This window comes from Ochotona curzoniae, unplaced genomic scaffold (assembly GCF_017591425.1).
Source record: "Ochotona curzoniae isolate NIBS_2020 unplaced genomic scaffold, NIBS_Ocur_1.0 patch266, whole genome shotgun sequence".
In the NCBI taxonomy this organism is placed as follows: domain Eukaryota; kingdom Metazoa; phylum Chordata; class Mammalia; order Lagomorpha; family Ochotonidae; genus Ochotona; species Ochotona curzoniae.
The window spans coordinates 574,654-591,995 of record NW_024466824.1 but is presented as its reverse complement, the minus strand read 5'-3'; the positions used below and the strand labels follow the sequence as shown (position 1 = coordinate 591,995).

Here is a 17,342-nt window from a genome sequence, read left to right as displayed (position 1 = left end):
TCTTTGAGTATTTGCAAATATTTTATTGGTATCCTCTATATGGCTACAATAGTGACAATAAAACTTCAAATTGTGCTATTCTAACTTAATTTATCCTCTTTCAGTTTCTCAACTCACATTTGCCTGATACTTACGGAGTCAAATTGTCATTTTTGCTGGTTCCTTTTATATAGATTTGGGTGTGCGTGTATCCACATTAGATTGAGCTAGTCATGCTCTTTGCTGTGATTTCAGGGCTCTGCTCCAGAGACCGACCCTTCATCTGATGGTTCACATTTTGGCTGGGAAACAAAGATCAGAGCGTGGATGGATCGGTATGAAGAGGCCAGCAGTAACCAGTACAGTGAAGGTGTCCAGAGGGAGGCCCGGAGGCTGGCCCTGCGGCTGGGCAGTGGCAATGACAAAAAGGATAGGAATCCATCAGATCTGAATACTAACAATTTACTCTTTAAACCTCCTGTAGAGGTAAATAGATCCCTTGTCAAACTGTAAAAAAAACTTTTTTCAAATTTTTTCTTTGACTGGAAAGCAACCGGCTTTAATTAATCTCAACATTTATTCTAATTTTAGAGCCATATACAGAAGAATAAGAAAATTCTTAAGTGTGTAAAAGATTTGCCCCCTGATGCACTTATCATTGAATACAGAGGGAAGTTCATGCTGAGAGAACAGTTTGAAGCAAATGGATATTTCTTTAAAAGGTATATTCATTTCTTTTGCTGTGTTTATTTTCTGTAGTTGAGTACTGAATTTTTTCTACCTGGATACTGTGATTTTAACAGAGACCTTCCCAAAATGTATGGAAAGTGTCTTTTAAGAAAAAAATTATGCATGGGTTCACAGTTTTTTCTTTTGCACCAAAATGAGCTTTGCTGCTTATACTGTTTTTGTGTAAGCTTTTTGAAGTACCTTTGTATGCATTTTATTTTCTTACGTAGCATAATTGATAACCTTCAAACTGATGTAAAGCAAAAGAACGAAAGAGAAAGGTGTGCCCGGCAGTCTCTCCCATCGGATTTTGCCCAAACCCATCGATCTCACAGCTGGCCCAGCTGTAGTATCGATCGCATGGGTGTGCAGGGTGGCAGTCAAGCACTCGGATGACTTGAGGTTCTACCTTTTTCATCTAGGACCTGAGTTAATTAGAACAGAAGCCACGCAGACACAGCCCCTGCCTCGTTATTAGAGGCTCGACTTGGTCCTGTATTATTGCACTCGTTTCCCACCCCCACTTCGTTGGTCTGGGAATGATTTTGAAATCCATTTTCATGGTTTGCAGTTTTTGTGGAGATACTGACACAACCCTGATAGCCACTATCTCCCTATTTGTATATTTCTATCTGAAGGGACCCGTCTGTATGCCTAGCATGGATCTTAGAATTAGTGAAAATATTTCTTGTGTAACTTGGGTCTATACTTAAGATATGGAAGATTTTTAAGAATTTTTTTTTAAGCTTGATTACTTTGAAGGTCAGATTTACACAGAGAGGGAGAGACAGAAAAAGAGAAGAGAGATCTTCCATCTGCTGGTTTGTCCCCTAGATGGCTGTAACAGCCAGTGCTGGGCAAGCTGAAGCCAAGATACAGAGCTTCTTCCAGGTCTCCCAAGTGGTGGTAGAGGCTCAAGTACCAGGGCCATCTTCTGTTGCTTTTTCCAGACCATTAGCAAGGAGTTGGATTGAAGTGGAGCAGCCAGGACTCAAATCGGCGCCCATATCGGATGCTGGCACCACAGGCGGCAGCTTTACCAGCTACACCACAACGCCTGCCTCAAGAATCCTTTCTTATTATGTAGCAAATTTGATCTTAACCCGTTAAGTCCTAAGTTTTTAATTCTGAGAGTATTTCAACAACATATTTTTGTTAAAGTTACTGTAAGTGGTATCTTTACTGCTCACATTAAATTTTCATGGGGACATAATGGGGTAAGCGTGGGGGACACGTCACTTTTCAATGTCCAGAGTGTGGACTTCAGAGGCACCTAAGTGTGCCTGCTCTGTGGAGGCAGTACTCACTGGCCTTCATGTCATTTTACATTTGAATTTCTACTTCTGTTAACTGTCTTTGACTTGGATAATATTAGAGGAACAGATCATTTTTAGTATAAAATCAGTCTTAAGAGTGAATTCTGGAGTAAAACTGTTTGTATTCAAATCTTAGTTTGACTACTTCAAAGTTTCTTAAAGTTCTGTTTTTAAATTGTTTCTAAAAAATAACAAATTATATACTATTATAGTTGTTAATGGCTTTTACTTTTTTGTTTGTTTGTAGACCATACCCTTTTGTTTTATTCTACTCTAAATTTCATGGGCTAGAAATGTGCGTTGATGCGAGAACTTTCGGGAATGAGGCTCGGTTCATCAGACGTTCTTGCACGCCCAATGCAGAGGTAAGCTCATCACAGAGTGTGCTGGGAATGCATTCAGTGCAAGACTCTTAATAGCTTGAAATGCTTATAAACTGTAGATGCATTTTGTGCTACCCTGCCGCTTTCTATTAAAACATTGCAGAAACTGTGCCGTTGCTTTCAAGAGGAAATCTAGGCTGACTTTGTTTATTGTAGAGTCAAATATGTGCTGTGATTGGACCAAGTCAAGATGACAAGGCTAAAGTGGATTTTTTTTTAAACATTGATTTGCTTGAAAGGTAGAGATTCTTCTTCTGCCAATTCTCTGCCCAAATGGCCACAACTGCTGAAGCTGGGCTGGTCCAAAGCCAGGAGCCAGGAGCTCCTTCTGGGTCTCCCATGTGGGTACAGGGGCACAAACACTTGGGCCATTCTCTGCTGCTTCCCTAGGTACACTAGCAGGGAGCTGGATCTAACAGAGCAACCGGGACTTGAACCAGTGCCCGTATGGATTCTGGCACTTCCGGGGGCAGCTTTACTCACTAAGTCGCAGTGCCAGACCCTAAAGTAGATTTTATATGTGCTACTATAAAGTTCATAAAATTACATTTTAGTTGCTTATAAAGTAATGTTGGTTTTGTTTTCTGCATCCCAAAACAAACAAACATGTTTTAAAATGTTTATTTATTGGATGGAAAGGACAAAATTACAGAGAGGGAGGAAGAGAGAGATCTTTCATCCACTGGCTCACTCCCAAATGGCCACGACCAGTAGGGCTCGTCCACGCTGAAGCCAGAAAGCTGGATGTCCATCCGTGGGTTATCTTCAGCTGCGTTCCGAGGTGCATTAGCAGGCAGCTGAGTCAGAAACGAAGCTGGCAAGATCGAGAGCTGTGCTCCTACAGGGTGCTGCTACCAGAGGCAGCAGCTCCCCTGGCTGGGCCAGGGAAGACTTTATGTCGTTGGACCTAACACTGTAGCTGTTTGAACAGTATGTAGTAGATCATGCGTTCTTGACCTAGTAGGTTTGTGATATTACCTGTCCTTCAGTGCCATCTTGTGATACTGAGGACTAAAGGCGTATAAGGTATCCCAGGTACAGCATTAGCTATGCCATGATGGCATGTCACCACAGCTCCAATGCCATCAAATGCAAGAGATGCACAAATACACATCTTAGATGGTAAAATACTTTTTTGGGGGTATGGGACAACAGGGGATGCCATATGGTGGGCTATAGAGATGGGATTGGCAGCAGGCACCACCATACATTTGAAAAACTTCCTGCTTAATAACCACTGATATATGGTTAAAAGTATTATAACTAGTGGCATTTTCCAAGTTGTGTTTTTTAAATACTTCAAGTACTTTTCAAAATGAATAAGATGCTTCTAAAGATAGAATAATTTCATATTTCTATAAATGATTTTAACTAACAGGTGAGGCATGAAATTGAAGATGGAACCATACATCTTTACATTTATTCTATACAAAATATTCCAAAGGGAACTGAAATTACTATTGCCTTTGATTTTGACTATGGGAACTGGTAAGTTCAAGTCTATAAATGTATCATCTGTAATTAAGATATTGTTACTTCTGTAGCTTTTATTTCATATTATAAAATAGTTAAAATACAGAAATCATTTTTTGTATCAACTTCCATTATATCATTGTTGCCTAATTAATTCTTTTCTAACTTTTCTCCAAGTACTATTGCAATGTAAATATTTAACAATTAGTAATTCTAATTCAGACAACACTGATCTTTTTTGAGAGTTTTTATCTTGTATTTTAGGGGATATAATTTAGTCATACAACATATTTGGTCAATCAATAGGAATAATTTATTTTTAACTCTCAAAAGAAACCAATGCCAAATATTTTTTTTTGCAATGTAAATTCAAACGGTTTGCTGCATATACTTCAAAGATACTCAAAACTTTTGTTCTGAAACAACAGGAAAGAAAATATTAATTCTGAAAATAGAAACATACCTAAGTTTTTCAAAAATTTAAAATAGGGCTAGGCATTATGGTGTAGCAGGTTAGGCTGCTGTTTGGGTTGTAAGCATTCCATGAGCCCAGCTTCCTGCTGATGCCACCCGGGAGGCGGCAAATTACGGGCAGGTATTGTAAGTCACCCTGCTACCCACAATGTAGCTTGTGGCCTTGGCTTTGACCTAACCATGTCCTAGCTGTGCCAGGCATTCATGCGGTGAATCAGTGGAGGGAATCGCCCTATCACTCTGCCTTTTAAGAAAATGAAAATACATGGGTTTTTTTTTATGGCTTTTTAAACCATCTGCTTTAAATTCTAGTGTAGTCACTTACTAGCTATGCCATCTCGGACAGAGTTCTTCAGCTCTTTGTACCTCATTTGCTCAAATATACCATAGGAATAATAATACTCGTTTAACAGGAATGCTTCAAAGGGTCATTGAGTTAACGTATAAAGTGCTTAAAACTACTTCTGGGACTAAGCATTTAGAAGTTAGATGCTGCATCTGATACCGTCCTGCTCTGGATTTTGAGTTCTGCCGATTACACTGTGGGAGCAGCAGGTTTTGGCCCAAGTACAGGGCTTACTCCATCACCTTGGGGACCCACACTGAGTCCCTGGGTCCTAACATGGGCTAGCTAGCTGAGAGACCTACACTGAGTCCCTGGCTCCTTGCTTGGATAACTCTATTGGGAGATCCAGACTGCCTTCCCAGCTTGTTGCCTGGCCCGGCCCAGCCCTGCTCGTAGGGAATTTGGGGACTGCACCTATGGCTGGAAGTTTGTCTCTCCTTTCTCTGCCTTGTGGGAAAACAAAACTGTTCATAGCACAAGCTACAGGCGCTCTTTGCAGTTCTGTCATTCTAAATTCAAAGAAAACACCTAGAATTACATAGACCAGCACTGTAGCCCCATCACTTATGTTAACTGTGTGACCTTGGTCAGAATACTGACCTGCAGTAAGCTTTGAATTCATCTGTAAAATAGGAGAAATAATTATCATTACTGTGAAAATGAGAAACAGTGCACTGTTTTTCAAGGTTCCATCTGAAAAGGAAACAAACTTTTTCAAGGTAGCTGTGTAAGAAAACTGGACATTGAAATCCCTCCTTAAAGTAGAAGACAAATTAAGTTTATGTCTGGTGTTTACTAGACATTCTCCTTTTATTGGACTTTTGGACAGCAGTTTATCCACCATTATGGGGTCAATGCAGTAATTCTAGTTTTGACCATCATAGTGTTTTTTGTAAGTTAAATAATGTGTCAGTTTTTTTTCTGTAACATATTAATATTTACCTTAAGGCCAGATCTGTGGTCAGAAATCATATTGTTTTATTGTTTGCTAGTAAACAAATATAAGGATTGCTTATAATTTTGCTTTGTTACATCTTAAAATAGATTAGAAATTCTCCAGTTCTGATATTTATGTAAATAAATATTTAACTGCTTATTGTTCCAGTAAGTACAAGGTGGACTGTGCATGCCTCAAAGAGAATCCAGACTGCCCTGTTCTAAAACGTAGCTCTGAGTCCACGGAAAACATCAGTAGCGGTTATGAGACCAGGAGGAAAAAAGGAAGAAAAGACAAAGAAGTTTCCAAAGAAAAGGACACACAAAATCAGAGTATTACTTTGGATTGCGAAGGAACAACCAACAAAATCAAGAGCCCAGAAAGCAAGCAGAGAAAGCTTTCTCCATTGAGACTGTCCGTGTCGAATAATCAGGTACTCCGCTAGTGTTGGTGCGTCACAAGATAGAATTAGCAAAGGAAAACAACACTACGTACTTGAAAGTTTGCTGATTTTTAAGTGCATTCTGTTTGTTCAATGCAGTACTTACAGGCGTAAAATACATTATGCTTATTTATACAATATTCATTAAATTAGGGAAAAGCCAGTGTTATCTCAGAATTGAAATATTTACAGAATTAAACGTGAGATTTTCCTAAAAGTGCATATGTTCAGAAAAATCTTGCAGGGGACACTTTCCTTATAAAGTCCTACCATAAAGTCTTCTGCTCTTGAGTATCTGAAGCAAAGTAACATATCCTCTAAAGGAGTTGTAATCAACAGAGGTAAGAGTGCTAAAGTCGCTAGCGTCACGGTGCTGGTGGTGAACTTGGACCTATACTTTGGTCCTGGAAGAACTGGACAGCACCATTAAAACTGGAAAAATTAAACTTTTGCTCACTTCCATGGCCCTAACTAAATTTTAGGAAGCATTTCCCTTAAGTTCTAAATTGGATGTATTAATTAAGCACTTTGTACTTGCAGGGTTTGTGAAATAACATGTATATTTTGGGGGAAGAATATAAACGTAAGGCCACACTATCATATTTAGCCTTGATATGCTTTTTACCCATTAGAATTTTATTGGCTAGAGTTAAAAAAATAATTTGGTGCAGTTTTGGAAAAAGATTTTTGATTTAGAAAACCGGTTTTGATTGGGTTTGTAATTTTAAATATTGACTTACTTGCTAGATACATAGTTGCTACAAAGAAGTCATTTCTGCCTTTCAGGAACCAGATTTTATTGATGACATAGAAGAAAAAACTCCTATTAGCAATGAAGTAGAAATGGAATCGGAGGAACAGATTGCGGAAAGGAAAAGGAAGATGGTAAGTAGGGAAGGCAGCAGCTGCTTCCCACCGTCACGGGGCCTGGGGCTGGACTGCGGCCTCCACACTGCTCTGTAGCCTGGGCCGAGTCGGGGCCACGCGTGCTGCTGGGCACCGGTGCTGGCGTGATCATGAGCATTTCAATAAATTCCACCAGTTCTGTGTTTTTACTGGGTTTTCATCAGCTATTTGGGATTGCAAAACATTCTAGCAATATTTTAACAATTTTGAAGCTACCAGTACTGTTCCGAATGTCTCAGGACACAAGTAGAATGTTAGACCTTAGAACAGCCCACAGAATGACTCCCCCAGGAACACCGCGCCACTCTGCTGTCACCCCCAGACCCCTCGGGGCGGCCGTGGTGGTGGGCTTGCGCGACATTCAGCTCAGGTTTCCTTGAACTGAATGTATATATTCCTTTCACCTTTTATATCCACTGTTTCATCAGTATGAAAACTAGCAAAGATACTTTCTCACAAACTGGTGGTAGTTGGCATTAAAGATAATGCAAGTAATACAACTAATACAATAACAGAGTACTTTCAGTGCCCTACAACTGGAAATTGAGTTATTCAGCTGTTGTATTCCTAGGCTTTCTCTGTTCTTTTTAGCAGATATGCTCCCTTGTTTACTGTTGAAGGGGTTTTCATGCTGCATTCTGAGGAACTCCCTGTCACATGTGTAGGGTGAGGGCTTTGTGCAGTCATCATAGATTAGTGGGGGTCTCTTCATCAGCTTGACATTCTCCCAGTGTTCAAAATTACGAAAGAAGGACCAAACTGTTTCATAGTCTTAAGCCTGGAAACGACTCTTTTTGGAAGCACAATAGTAACAGAGACAAGAAAAATAAATATAGGGGGAAATATAGGAGGAAGCTGATGATTCAAAGACTCCATCTTATCTGTATTGCCTGTGCCTCCCGAATTCCGTACAGATCCTTTTTGACTATTCATTTCAGCACTATCTGTTCCATAACTGCCAGAATATGTATCTGCAGATGGAGAATTCTGTATAAATCCTGCAAGAACGTAGAAGGGACCCATTTACAGAACTGGTGTTGGGGGCATTTATCTAGAAAACTAATTTCTTGTACAGTTAGCTTTAGACGCTGCATAGCAGTCACTTGAAAAAGTACATAACATTTTAAAAACCACTGATCAGACAATAATTTTATGCAGACTGCATTCTGCATAAAGTTTACAACTATGGGGCTACTTTGAAAGTATCTATCCTTAATTCTGAGAAAGAACTTAGAAAAATTTTCAAATCTCAGAGGAAACAATGTCTTTACTGCTGAAGTGTGCATGTGCGTACATAAGGGGCTTCAGCCAAGTTCCTATGAACTGTTTGCAGCCCCTTCTTAAATCATAAGTATTTATGCCCATCATTAATATATATGCCTACTGGAATACATCTTGCTTCTGATTATTTTATCAATATAGAGTAATAGGTTTTATACCTATTTTAGTGTAATCACTAATATCTGCCTGCAAGGAAGCTATGCAGCTGGGTGTTTTTCAAGCAAATAAAATGTGGAGAAGCTGGAAAGGGTAAATGCCTATTACTTGGTACTTTGAAAGGATATGAAATAAAAAGTTAAACAATCTCTGCTCGACTTCCTTGATCCATCTCTCTCCAAGTCACTGCAACTGTATTTTCAATTGGTATATTTGCTTTTAGTGAATTATAAATTTTTGGATGTGGACAAATGGTATACAGAAGCAGACATCCCAGGAATGCTAAGCAATTATTGTGTTTTTTTCTTCCTTCAAAGGAATGGAATTTGTTTTTTCTTTTTTTTAAGATTTAAACATAAATCAGCCTTTATTTCTATAATCTGTCATTTATATTAGATTCATTTAAGGATGAACACCAAAAACAGGTAAAATTAGATAAAAGGGGGACGGTAATCACGTTATCCAAGTGATTCCAATTTTGTCCTTTGATAAGACATCCTTATAAAACCACTAAGTTTAATAACAGATGCTGAACACTTCGTGTATTTAAGTAGACTGTGTTAAGAGGATTCAGGAATGTCTCCCTCACCTGCCAGTAAGTTCCGTGTGATGTGCAGCTTAGGCTGCTGTCGCCTAACAGGTTCACACACCTTCCGATGGAGCGTCTTGTGGAACTGGCAAACGTTGCCCCAGGGGATTTCTGTTGCCTTTGTTCTTTTTGATGAGAATGAAAGATAAAACAATGTCTCTGCCTTTGGGATATTTACAAAAATAATTACAACTCGTCAAAAATTGATATATATACAAATACTATAGGTAATTGGATAGCTGCAGGAGGCAATCAAAGACCATCCTAAGAACTCTTGTGGCTAATTTATATGGAATTAAATTATTTTTCTAAGGGAAGTAGCCTGCGGAGTCCTAACTGTGGTAAGTTCTATTTGGCTGGGATTCTAGGCGCTTTCCTGGGAAAAGGCTCGGCTATAGGGAGGGTTGGTATATATCAAAATATTCAGCAAGGAAGATTTCATTAAATGAAACCAAGAACTATTATGAGTAGGGTGGAAAGGTTTTGCTTTCCTAGTTCGTCCGTGACACACCGGTCCTACTGTGGCCTTTTAGGCGTGTCCTTTGCTAACATGTTTCTCCATATTGTATTTTTCCTTAAGACGTATTTACCTGCTTACAAAAGTGAGAGCTAAGATCTATGAGACTGCGTAGATACTGCATATCTGGGAAGAAAATATTCTTTAGCAAGAGACTGGCAATCAGCTGAAACTGGCTGGGAGGGATCTTGTGATTGCCAGATCAGGCCGTGGCCCTTGGACTGTGCGCTCACCCGTCCAACCAGGGCACTCCCTGGGACGTGCCTGCTGCGGTTCTCGGTTGGCTATTGGGAAGCATGCCTTCACCCTAACCAGTGTTCATTTCAGCCTACCTGTACCTTGAAAGGGGGTCATTTTAAACACAGCCAGCTTGTTGGAGATCGAAGTAAAGGTCCTCGCTTCTCTCCCTCCTTTACAAGATGTATTTTCTTCTGAATACATCTCCAGAACACCTGCTTAGCACACTTCTGGTCGTGTCTGGTGATTCGTGATCCTGCTGCATTGAGGCTGCCTTAAGTGCAGTCCCTGGAAGGTAGTTTAAACTTGTTTTGAGAAATGATGGAAGTGTACGAACAGACACTAAGATGGTGGCTGTGCAGCTGCTACGGGGGCAATGCCTGCTTTTACAGACGCTGCTGCAGTGAGAGCTAACTCAGTGCTCATGGCAGCCCCTGGAGAAGCCCACGCATGTGACTGCACCAAGCGTTAGCCCCAAGGCCTTCATGGGATGCACAGCGTTCCCCAGTATGTCAGTCTTATTCCACCTCAAAAAGTATCCCAGAGTAATCCGATAGTCAGTGAAAGAGTTCAGGGAGCCTTACACTGTATCCCCAGCATTGGAGATCCTAAGAAAGTCCATACTTACTGAACTTGTACAGCCCGGCTGCCTCTTCTGTGGAGGGCATGGAGGAGGTGGGTTGGTGGTACTGACATGCCAGCTTTTCACTCACTGAAACACCCAAAATGCTAATAACTTTGTAAATAACACCAAATAATAACATCGAAGTGCTACCAACTTTAAGACCCTGTTTTCTGTCCCAGCGATCAGAGGGTTCTACTTCTACAGCTGAGTTTCGGATGACATCGTGGTACTGAGTAGGAAGTGGGGATCCAATTATTTTTATAGGTTGTATTTTATAGGTTATATCTGAGGTTAAGCTGTAGCTGTCATAAAAAAATCCTTGGTTAAAGACTTAACATGGGTCCAAAAACTTGCCATAATGTATTGATAATTCTTGTTAAATGCCTCAGTGCTTGCTGCATGCAAAGAAGCAACAAAGGTACTTGTGAATAAATAAGGGGTCAGGGACCATTGTCAAGGCGCTTCCAGTGGAGTGGGGTGCAGGCAATGACGGACATCAGAACAGACAAGAGCTGAGGTTCAACTGCACCATGCGACAAACAGGTGACCTGAGCCGTGCTTTACACTCCTCACCTCTAACGAGGTTTCTGAGTGAAGAATTTTTTATAGTTTCTCAAACATAGGATAGATTTGCATGTGGGCTCTAACTTTAAAGACGTGTGTGTGTGTTTTCTCTCAAATCTTATTCAGAAAAGCTGTTTCCTGGGGTGTGTACTGTGGCACAGTGGGTGCCTGGGGTCCAACGCTATCTTCACTTTCATCCAGCTCCCTGCTCCGGAGCCTGGCAGCAGCAGATGCTGGCTCAAGTGCTTGAGTCCCTGCCATGTGAACGAAGTACCCAGCTGGAGTTTCTGCCTCCCGGCTTTTGGCGTCAGTCCCAGCTTTTGTGGGCATTTAGGGAGTGAACCAGCAGATTAAAGTGCTATTTCTCTGCCTTTGCAGTAAATAAAAATGAACTTTTGTTTTTTAAGAAAAGATTTATTTTTGCTTGAGTGGCAGAGTTAGAGAACGAGACAAAGAGGCATTCTATCCACTGGTTCACTCTGCAAATGGCTGCAATAGCTGGAGCTGATCTGAAGCCAGGAGCCAGGAGCTCCTTCAGGTCTCCCACACAGGTACAGGGTCCCAAGGCTTTGGGCCATCCTCTACTGCTTTCTCAGGCCATAAACAGGGAGCTGGATCAGAGTGGACCAGACAGGACACAAACCAGAGCCCACGTGGAATGCCTGTGCCACAGGCGGAAATCACCATGCCAGGCCCTTTTTGTAAGGTATTAAAAGCCACTTCCACTCAGTAATAATGTGGAATAGAAGCAGGAGTCCTTAGATGCCTATTTTTTCCTTAATTTTTACAGCCTACTACTAGAAATGTACAGCTACCAAAGAACTCAGATTCACAGGCTAATCTTTATTATTTAAAATGACCAGATACATTTTAACAGAGATGAATTCCATTTTCTAGGTACTTTCTAGGCATTATCGTAGCATTTGCTTATTGCTGTGTGACACTTACACTGTGACTACAGGCTTCCCCAATCTGTTGCAGAGGAAATCGCTAACTATAGTCTTTTTCAACTGTTAAAGATATATAATTTTAAGCTAAATTTTGCTCAGTGTGTTTATGCGTTGAAGTACATGGATTCAAAATTGTGAAACATTTCTGAAGGGTTAGGGATATTAAGCAAGCTTTTTCTTCTGCTTACAGAAGTTAACAGTATTTACAGTTTTGAAACCATAAGCTAAAATTTGTAAAAAAAAAAAATGTTACAGAGAAAGAAATCTGGGAACTCGCATTCCTTAGCACCCACCCTCTAGCATTAAGTATTGCTAGAGGTAACCCAGCATACAGCTAGCTCCACATTGGGGTTCATTATTAGTCTAACTTAGTGTTTTCACACTCTGGAAAGATGGAAAGAATTATGACCTGGAATTAATTGCAAAATGCACAGGTCATAGTAACAGCCTTATGCGGTGAGTTCAGTAGTGTACAAGTGTGTTAATTGGTAACTAAAGGCCAGATGGCCCAAGCAGAAGCTGGGTCGCTGGTGGCTGCAAGCAGCCCTGTCACCTGAGCCAGCAGGAAGCCAGGCCTCTGCGGGGACACCTGGGGTGAGGTTGGGTCCTTACATGACAGTTGTGCTTCTGACCGTGATTCTCTAAACCAGAGGCATGTCAGACTGTCAAAGATGAATTTAGGTCAGAAAAACCACCTTTATCTCAGAAAAGTCAAGATAATCGTAAAAAAGGAAACCGTATATATTGCCTCCCTTGGGGGCCTTTTTCTTTTACAAATAAAATACCTCCTGCAAAAAAAAAAAAAAACTTGTTTTGAAACTGTCACAAATCTGATGAACAAAGAATGCATTTTTAATAGGATTCTATATGGCCAAAAGAAAACTGGTCATTTACAAGATGAGAGATAGGAAACTAAGGAATCCAACTCTGAAGTTGTAGTTCCAGGGGACAAGGAAAACCCCCTGCCTGTCCCATTTGGTGTCTTACTCGCATCCTGCACTAGGCCAGCCAAGGTGCAGAGAGGAAGCCGCGAACAAGTCGCCTTACCTCCTTGGGCCCGGGTCCTTGTCTGGAGAACACATTTCGTGAGCGTCTCCTTTGCAACACTGCAAACTGCGACAACAAGTTAGAAACAGCAGTATTTTAGAAGTTTTCACATCCTACTTTCTTCCCCAGTGTGAAAGAAAAGGGCAGAAACGAACAAGCCAGCCAGCCAAGGGGATAGTCTGCAGGCGGGATGTCTTGCTTCTCCAATATCTGACAATAACTGGAACTAAAGCTCTAGTGTTCGGCAGTGGGGCCTTGAGATTCTGGGTTTTTTTTTTTTTTTTTTATCCCTACCTCTGCGACAACAGAGGAGAGGCAAAGGGATGCCTGGCCTTTGCACACAGAAAGCAGACACCTGCCGTGTGTGCTTCCTAATTCCGGTGCAAGCACTGCCAGGTCAAGGCTCTGGGTCGTGAGTTGCCCAGCCAAAGCTCACCCACACTCTGAACGCCTGCGCGCCCCCCCCCCCCGTCTGTCGGTGTGAGACACAGAGGTGCAGCAATACTGCGTAAGAACTGAAGCAGAAATTACAAATGACAGTTTGAAAACCTCAGCATCACAGAAGCAAGAATCCTGACTCGAGTCCAAGGCTGCAGCCCACAACCAAACACCAGAACTATCCTGTCTGCTTAGGTGTACATGCAGCTTAGCTGAAACACTACGGGTTTTTTTAAAGGCTGGTTTCTCTGTTTAAAAAAAATGTTTTCTGTTTGGAAAAGTCAAGGCGGTCTGATTGACCGTGAGAATGTATTAGTAATAACAGGGATGGCTAGTGGGAGCTTAGCATCCTGAGATCCCGAGTGAACATCAAGATGGTCCTTCCTTCCATGTTTACTAATAGTGGAAATCTCTGGTCCAATGTATCCTACAAACCATGGAAATCTGCCACGCACATTGGACTGCTCAATTTTACCTCAAAGCAATGATGTTGTTGAATTTTGCAGACCAGAGAAGAAAGAAAGATGGAAGCAATTTTGCAAGCGTTTGCCAGACTTGAAAAGAGAGAGAAAAGGAGAGAGCAAGCTTTGGAAAGGATCAGCACGGCCAAAACAGAGGTGAAAGCCGAATGTAAGGAGACGCACGTCGTCAGCGATGCCGAAGCTACTCAGGTACCGCACTGCTCAGCTCGAGCCTTTCCACAGCTCGACAGTAGGCTTTTAACAGAAGTTTTCAGATTTCATAGACAGTTAGATGACATGCAAGACTGTACTTCAAGGAAAAATTTTCACTGGATCAGTTTGTAACAGATTTCCTAAAAAAGTTACACTATTACCCTCTGAAATGGAAAATTACTACTATAAACAGCTTCCATAAACATATCCATGCAGTGGTATCAAAAGTTCTTTTCTGTTGTATTTTAAATCAGGAACAAGCAAAGGAGGAAACTACGAACAAGCCAACCCCTGCGAAAGTGAATAGAACTAAGCAGAGAAAAAGCTTTTCGCGGAGCCGGACGCACATCGGACAGCAGCGTCGCAGGCACAGGACGGTGAGCATGTGCTCCGACCTGCAGCCGTCCTCTCCGGACATAGAGGTCGCTTCCCAGCCCAACGACGTGGACAGCACCGTGCTCGCAGAACCCGACACCGAAACTGCGCTGGCAGAGATCATCGCTGAGGCCGAAGTCCCTGCACTTACTAAATGTCCCACTAAGTACCCCAAGACAAAGAAGGTAATGCATAATGCAGCCACTTTCCGACACGGTTATCACTGCATCTCACGAGCAACAGAGTAAGATGCCTACATCTCATACCTGCAGATTTTAAGATTTATGTTGTTTGGAAAGTTAGATGTACAGAGAGGAAGATCTTACGCCTGCTCACTCACTCCCCAGGTGGCCACAACGGCTGGAGCCGAGTTGAAGCCAGGAGCCCAGAGCTTCCTCCGGCTCTCCCACGTGGGTGCAGGGTCCCAGGCTCTGGGCTGTTCTCGACTGCTTTGCCAGGCCACAAGCAGGGAGCTGGATGGGAAGTGGGGCAGCCAGGAGAGAAACTGGCACCCATATGAGATCCTGGTGTCTGCAGCCAATTACTCACTCCGCTATTGTTTTATACAACATAATATTTGATTTAGTAGTACATTATTATTTAGCATGTCCCTGAAAGGCCTCATTACATTTAATAATACAACATCCGGGCTCGACATGATGGCTCAGTGGCCAAAATCCTCAACTTGCACGCACCAGGGTCTCATGTGGGCAACAATTAATGTCCCAGCTGCTATACTTGACACACTCTCTGCTTGTGGACGGGGAGGCAGTAGAGGACGACGCAGACCCTTGGGACCCTGCACCCGGTGGGAGGCCTAGAAGCAGCTCCTGGCTCCTGGCTCCTAGTGACAGCAGCTACGGCCCTTGTGGCCACCCAGGGACTGAGCCAGTGGGTGGAAGATCTATCTCCATCTCCATGTAAAGCTGCCTCTGCAGTAAACCCACTTATACTGCCCCAGATCCTACAGGATTTATGTAGGGACCTTTAATCCTCACCACACTGCTTGCTGGTCCTGTCACACGCACACGCCGGGATGGAGCAAAGTTACCCGACCTTGCTGCTAGGCACAGGGCAAGTGTCCACCTTTCCCGCACACCCCGAGTCATTGTTTTATCTTACAACAGTCGTTGTAAACATACAGAGCAGTCCTAAAAGGTGTACTGTGCATCCTGTCTAGATTAACAGTAAACAGGATGAGCTTATGCTTCTGTATGCACATAAACGCCTGAGTGCATAAGGGCAAACGGGAACTCTGACACTCACAGTGCATCTGACGGCCAGTGCCGGCAGCTTCAGGGGCGCACACCCGTCCTGCCTCACGTGCAGGAGGCCAAGGTGGGCAACAAGGACAGAAGAGAAAGGGCTGCGGAAAGTCACATCTTGCCAACAAAACTCAACACTGCACGCCTCTTAGAGAGGCGGCAACAAAGGCGGTGTCTGCTGTACTGCGTTCTATTAGAGTGTATTATATTAAAAAACAACACTTATAAAACTGCTTTACCCACATAAAATAGGTGGGAGGTCTGAGTAGCAATAGACAACCATGGAGATCCATTTTTAGGCCTTATATTTGGAATGATCTAAATTACCCAGTTTAGCACCTTAGGCAAAACGAGAGTGTCCTGTGGGAGAATTTGTGTAATTACATAATGAACCACATTTCTTTTCCCCAGCACTTGGTGAGTGAGTGGTTAAGTGAGAAGAATGAGAAGACAGGAAAGCCTTCAGAGAGCCTTTCCGAAAGGCCTCTCCGCATCACTACAGACCCCGAGGTGTTGGCCACACAGCTCAACTCGCTGCCAGGCCTCACGTGCGGCCCCCACGTGTACTCCACTCCCAAGCACTACATCCGGTTTACGTCGCCTTTTCTCTCCGAAAAGAGGAGGAGAAGGGAAGCCCCGGAGAACATCTCTGGCTCATGCAAGAAGGTAAACTTTTTCTTTGGAACTAAAAATGGAGGAGCAAAATGCCACTCTCTCCCTCCGCCCTTGGTAGTAAAATGCTTCTGGAATGGACTGCACTGGGAGGCTCTGCCAAGCTGCACACTCATCCCTTTTCACTTACTGCTGTTTCCGTTAGCGATGGCTGCGGCAGGCGCTGGAGGAGGAAACTTCAGCCATTTTACACAGACTGACTTCACCCTGTCAGGAACGATCGAGAAGTCCTACAATCAATGGTGAAAACAGAAGCCCACTGCTGTTAAACGACAGCTGTTCCCTTCCAGGTAGGACGGTGTCAGTGGGAGGGATGCAAGAGCATGTGGGAGGGAACTGCACAAAATGCAAGAAAAACTATTTCAAGGTTCAGGAGGTTCAAGGTTCGTTGGCTTCAGTACCTTGCAAGACCTCTCCGGGCGCCTCCAGCCGGGCCTGTAAACCCGCACACGAGACTCCTTGGCCAATACTGAAATGAACGAATTTAGCAGTGACGGGGGAAGATTAATTCATGTTAATACCATTTCTTAAAACTGTCTACTTTTAGTTTTGGGTAGAGGTTATTATGTTAGGTAATAGCAAATGCCAACAGTATTTCTTACACGTTATCACGTCACCAACAGATCTAACTACACCACTGAAAAAGCGAAGACTCTATCAGCTGCTGGACTCAGTCTACTCAGAGACCTCCACGCCGACTCCGTCACCGTACGCCACGCCCACGCACACAGACGTCACTCCCACGGACCCGTCGTTTGCCACCCCGCCACGGATGAAGTCAGACGATGAGGCGTGTCGGAATGGTTACAGACCCATCTACTCCCCGGTGACCCCCGTGACTCCGGGCACACCTGGGCACACCATGCACTTTGAGGTGAGAGGTGAAACAAGGAGCCTTTCGGTCCCTGGAGGTGTGGTTTCTTTAGGAGGTGTATTTAACAGCTGGGATTCTGAGACACTACAAGGG

At 42.8% G+C, this 17,342-nt stretch overlaps 1 protein-coding gene across 3 annotated transcripts in view; it reads left to right on the top strand.

Moving 5' to 3' along the window:
• The window catches only part of LOC121166951 (inactive histone-lysine N-methyltransferase 2E-like), a 67,393-nt gene that overhangs the window by 43,830 nt on the left and 6,221 nt on the right, over positions 1-17,342 (top strand). For all 3 annotated transcript variants that reach the window (XM_040996290.1, XM_040996289.1, XM_040996291.1), the window contains 11 exons: positions 235-465; positions 571-701; positions 2,272-2,389; positions 3,786-3,895; positions 5,806-6,070; positions 6,866-6,964; positions 13,896-14,060; positions 14,318-14,623; positions 16,115-16,369; positions 16,521-16,665; positions 16,999-17,249. In XM_040996290.1, the coding sequence (XP_040852224.1) occupies positions 235-465; positions 571-701; positions 2,272-2,389; positions 3,786-3,895; positions 5,806-6,070; positions 6,866-6,964; positions 13,896-14,060; positions 14,318-14,623; positions 16,115-16,369; positions 16,521-16,665; positions 16,999-17,249 (2,076 nt within the window). The remainder of the gene's footprint in view (positions 1-234; positions 466-570; positions 702-2,271; positions 2,390-3,785; positions 3,896-5,805; positions 6,071-6,865; positions 6,965-13,895; positions 14,061-14,317; positions 14,624-16,114; positions 16,370-16,520; positions 16,666-16,998; positions 17,250-17,342) is intronic.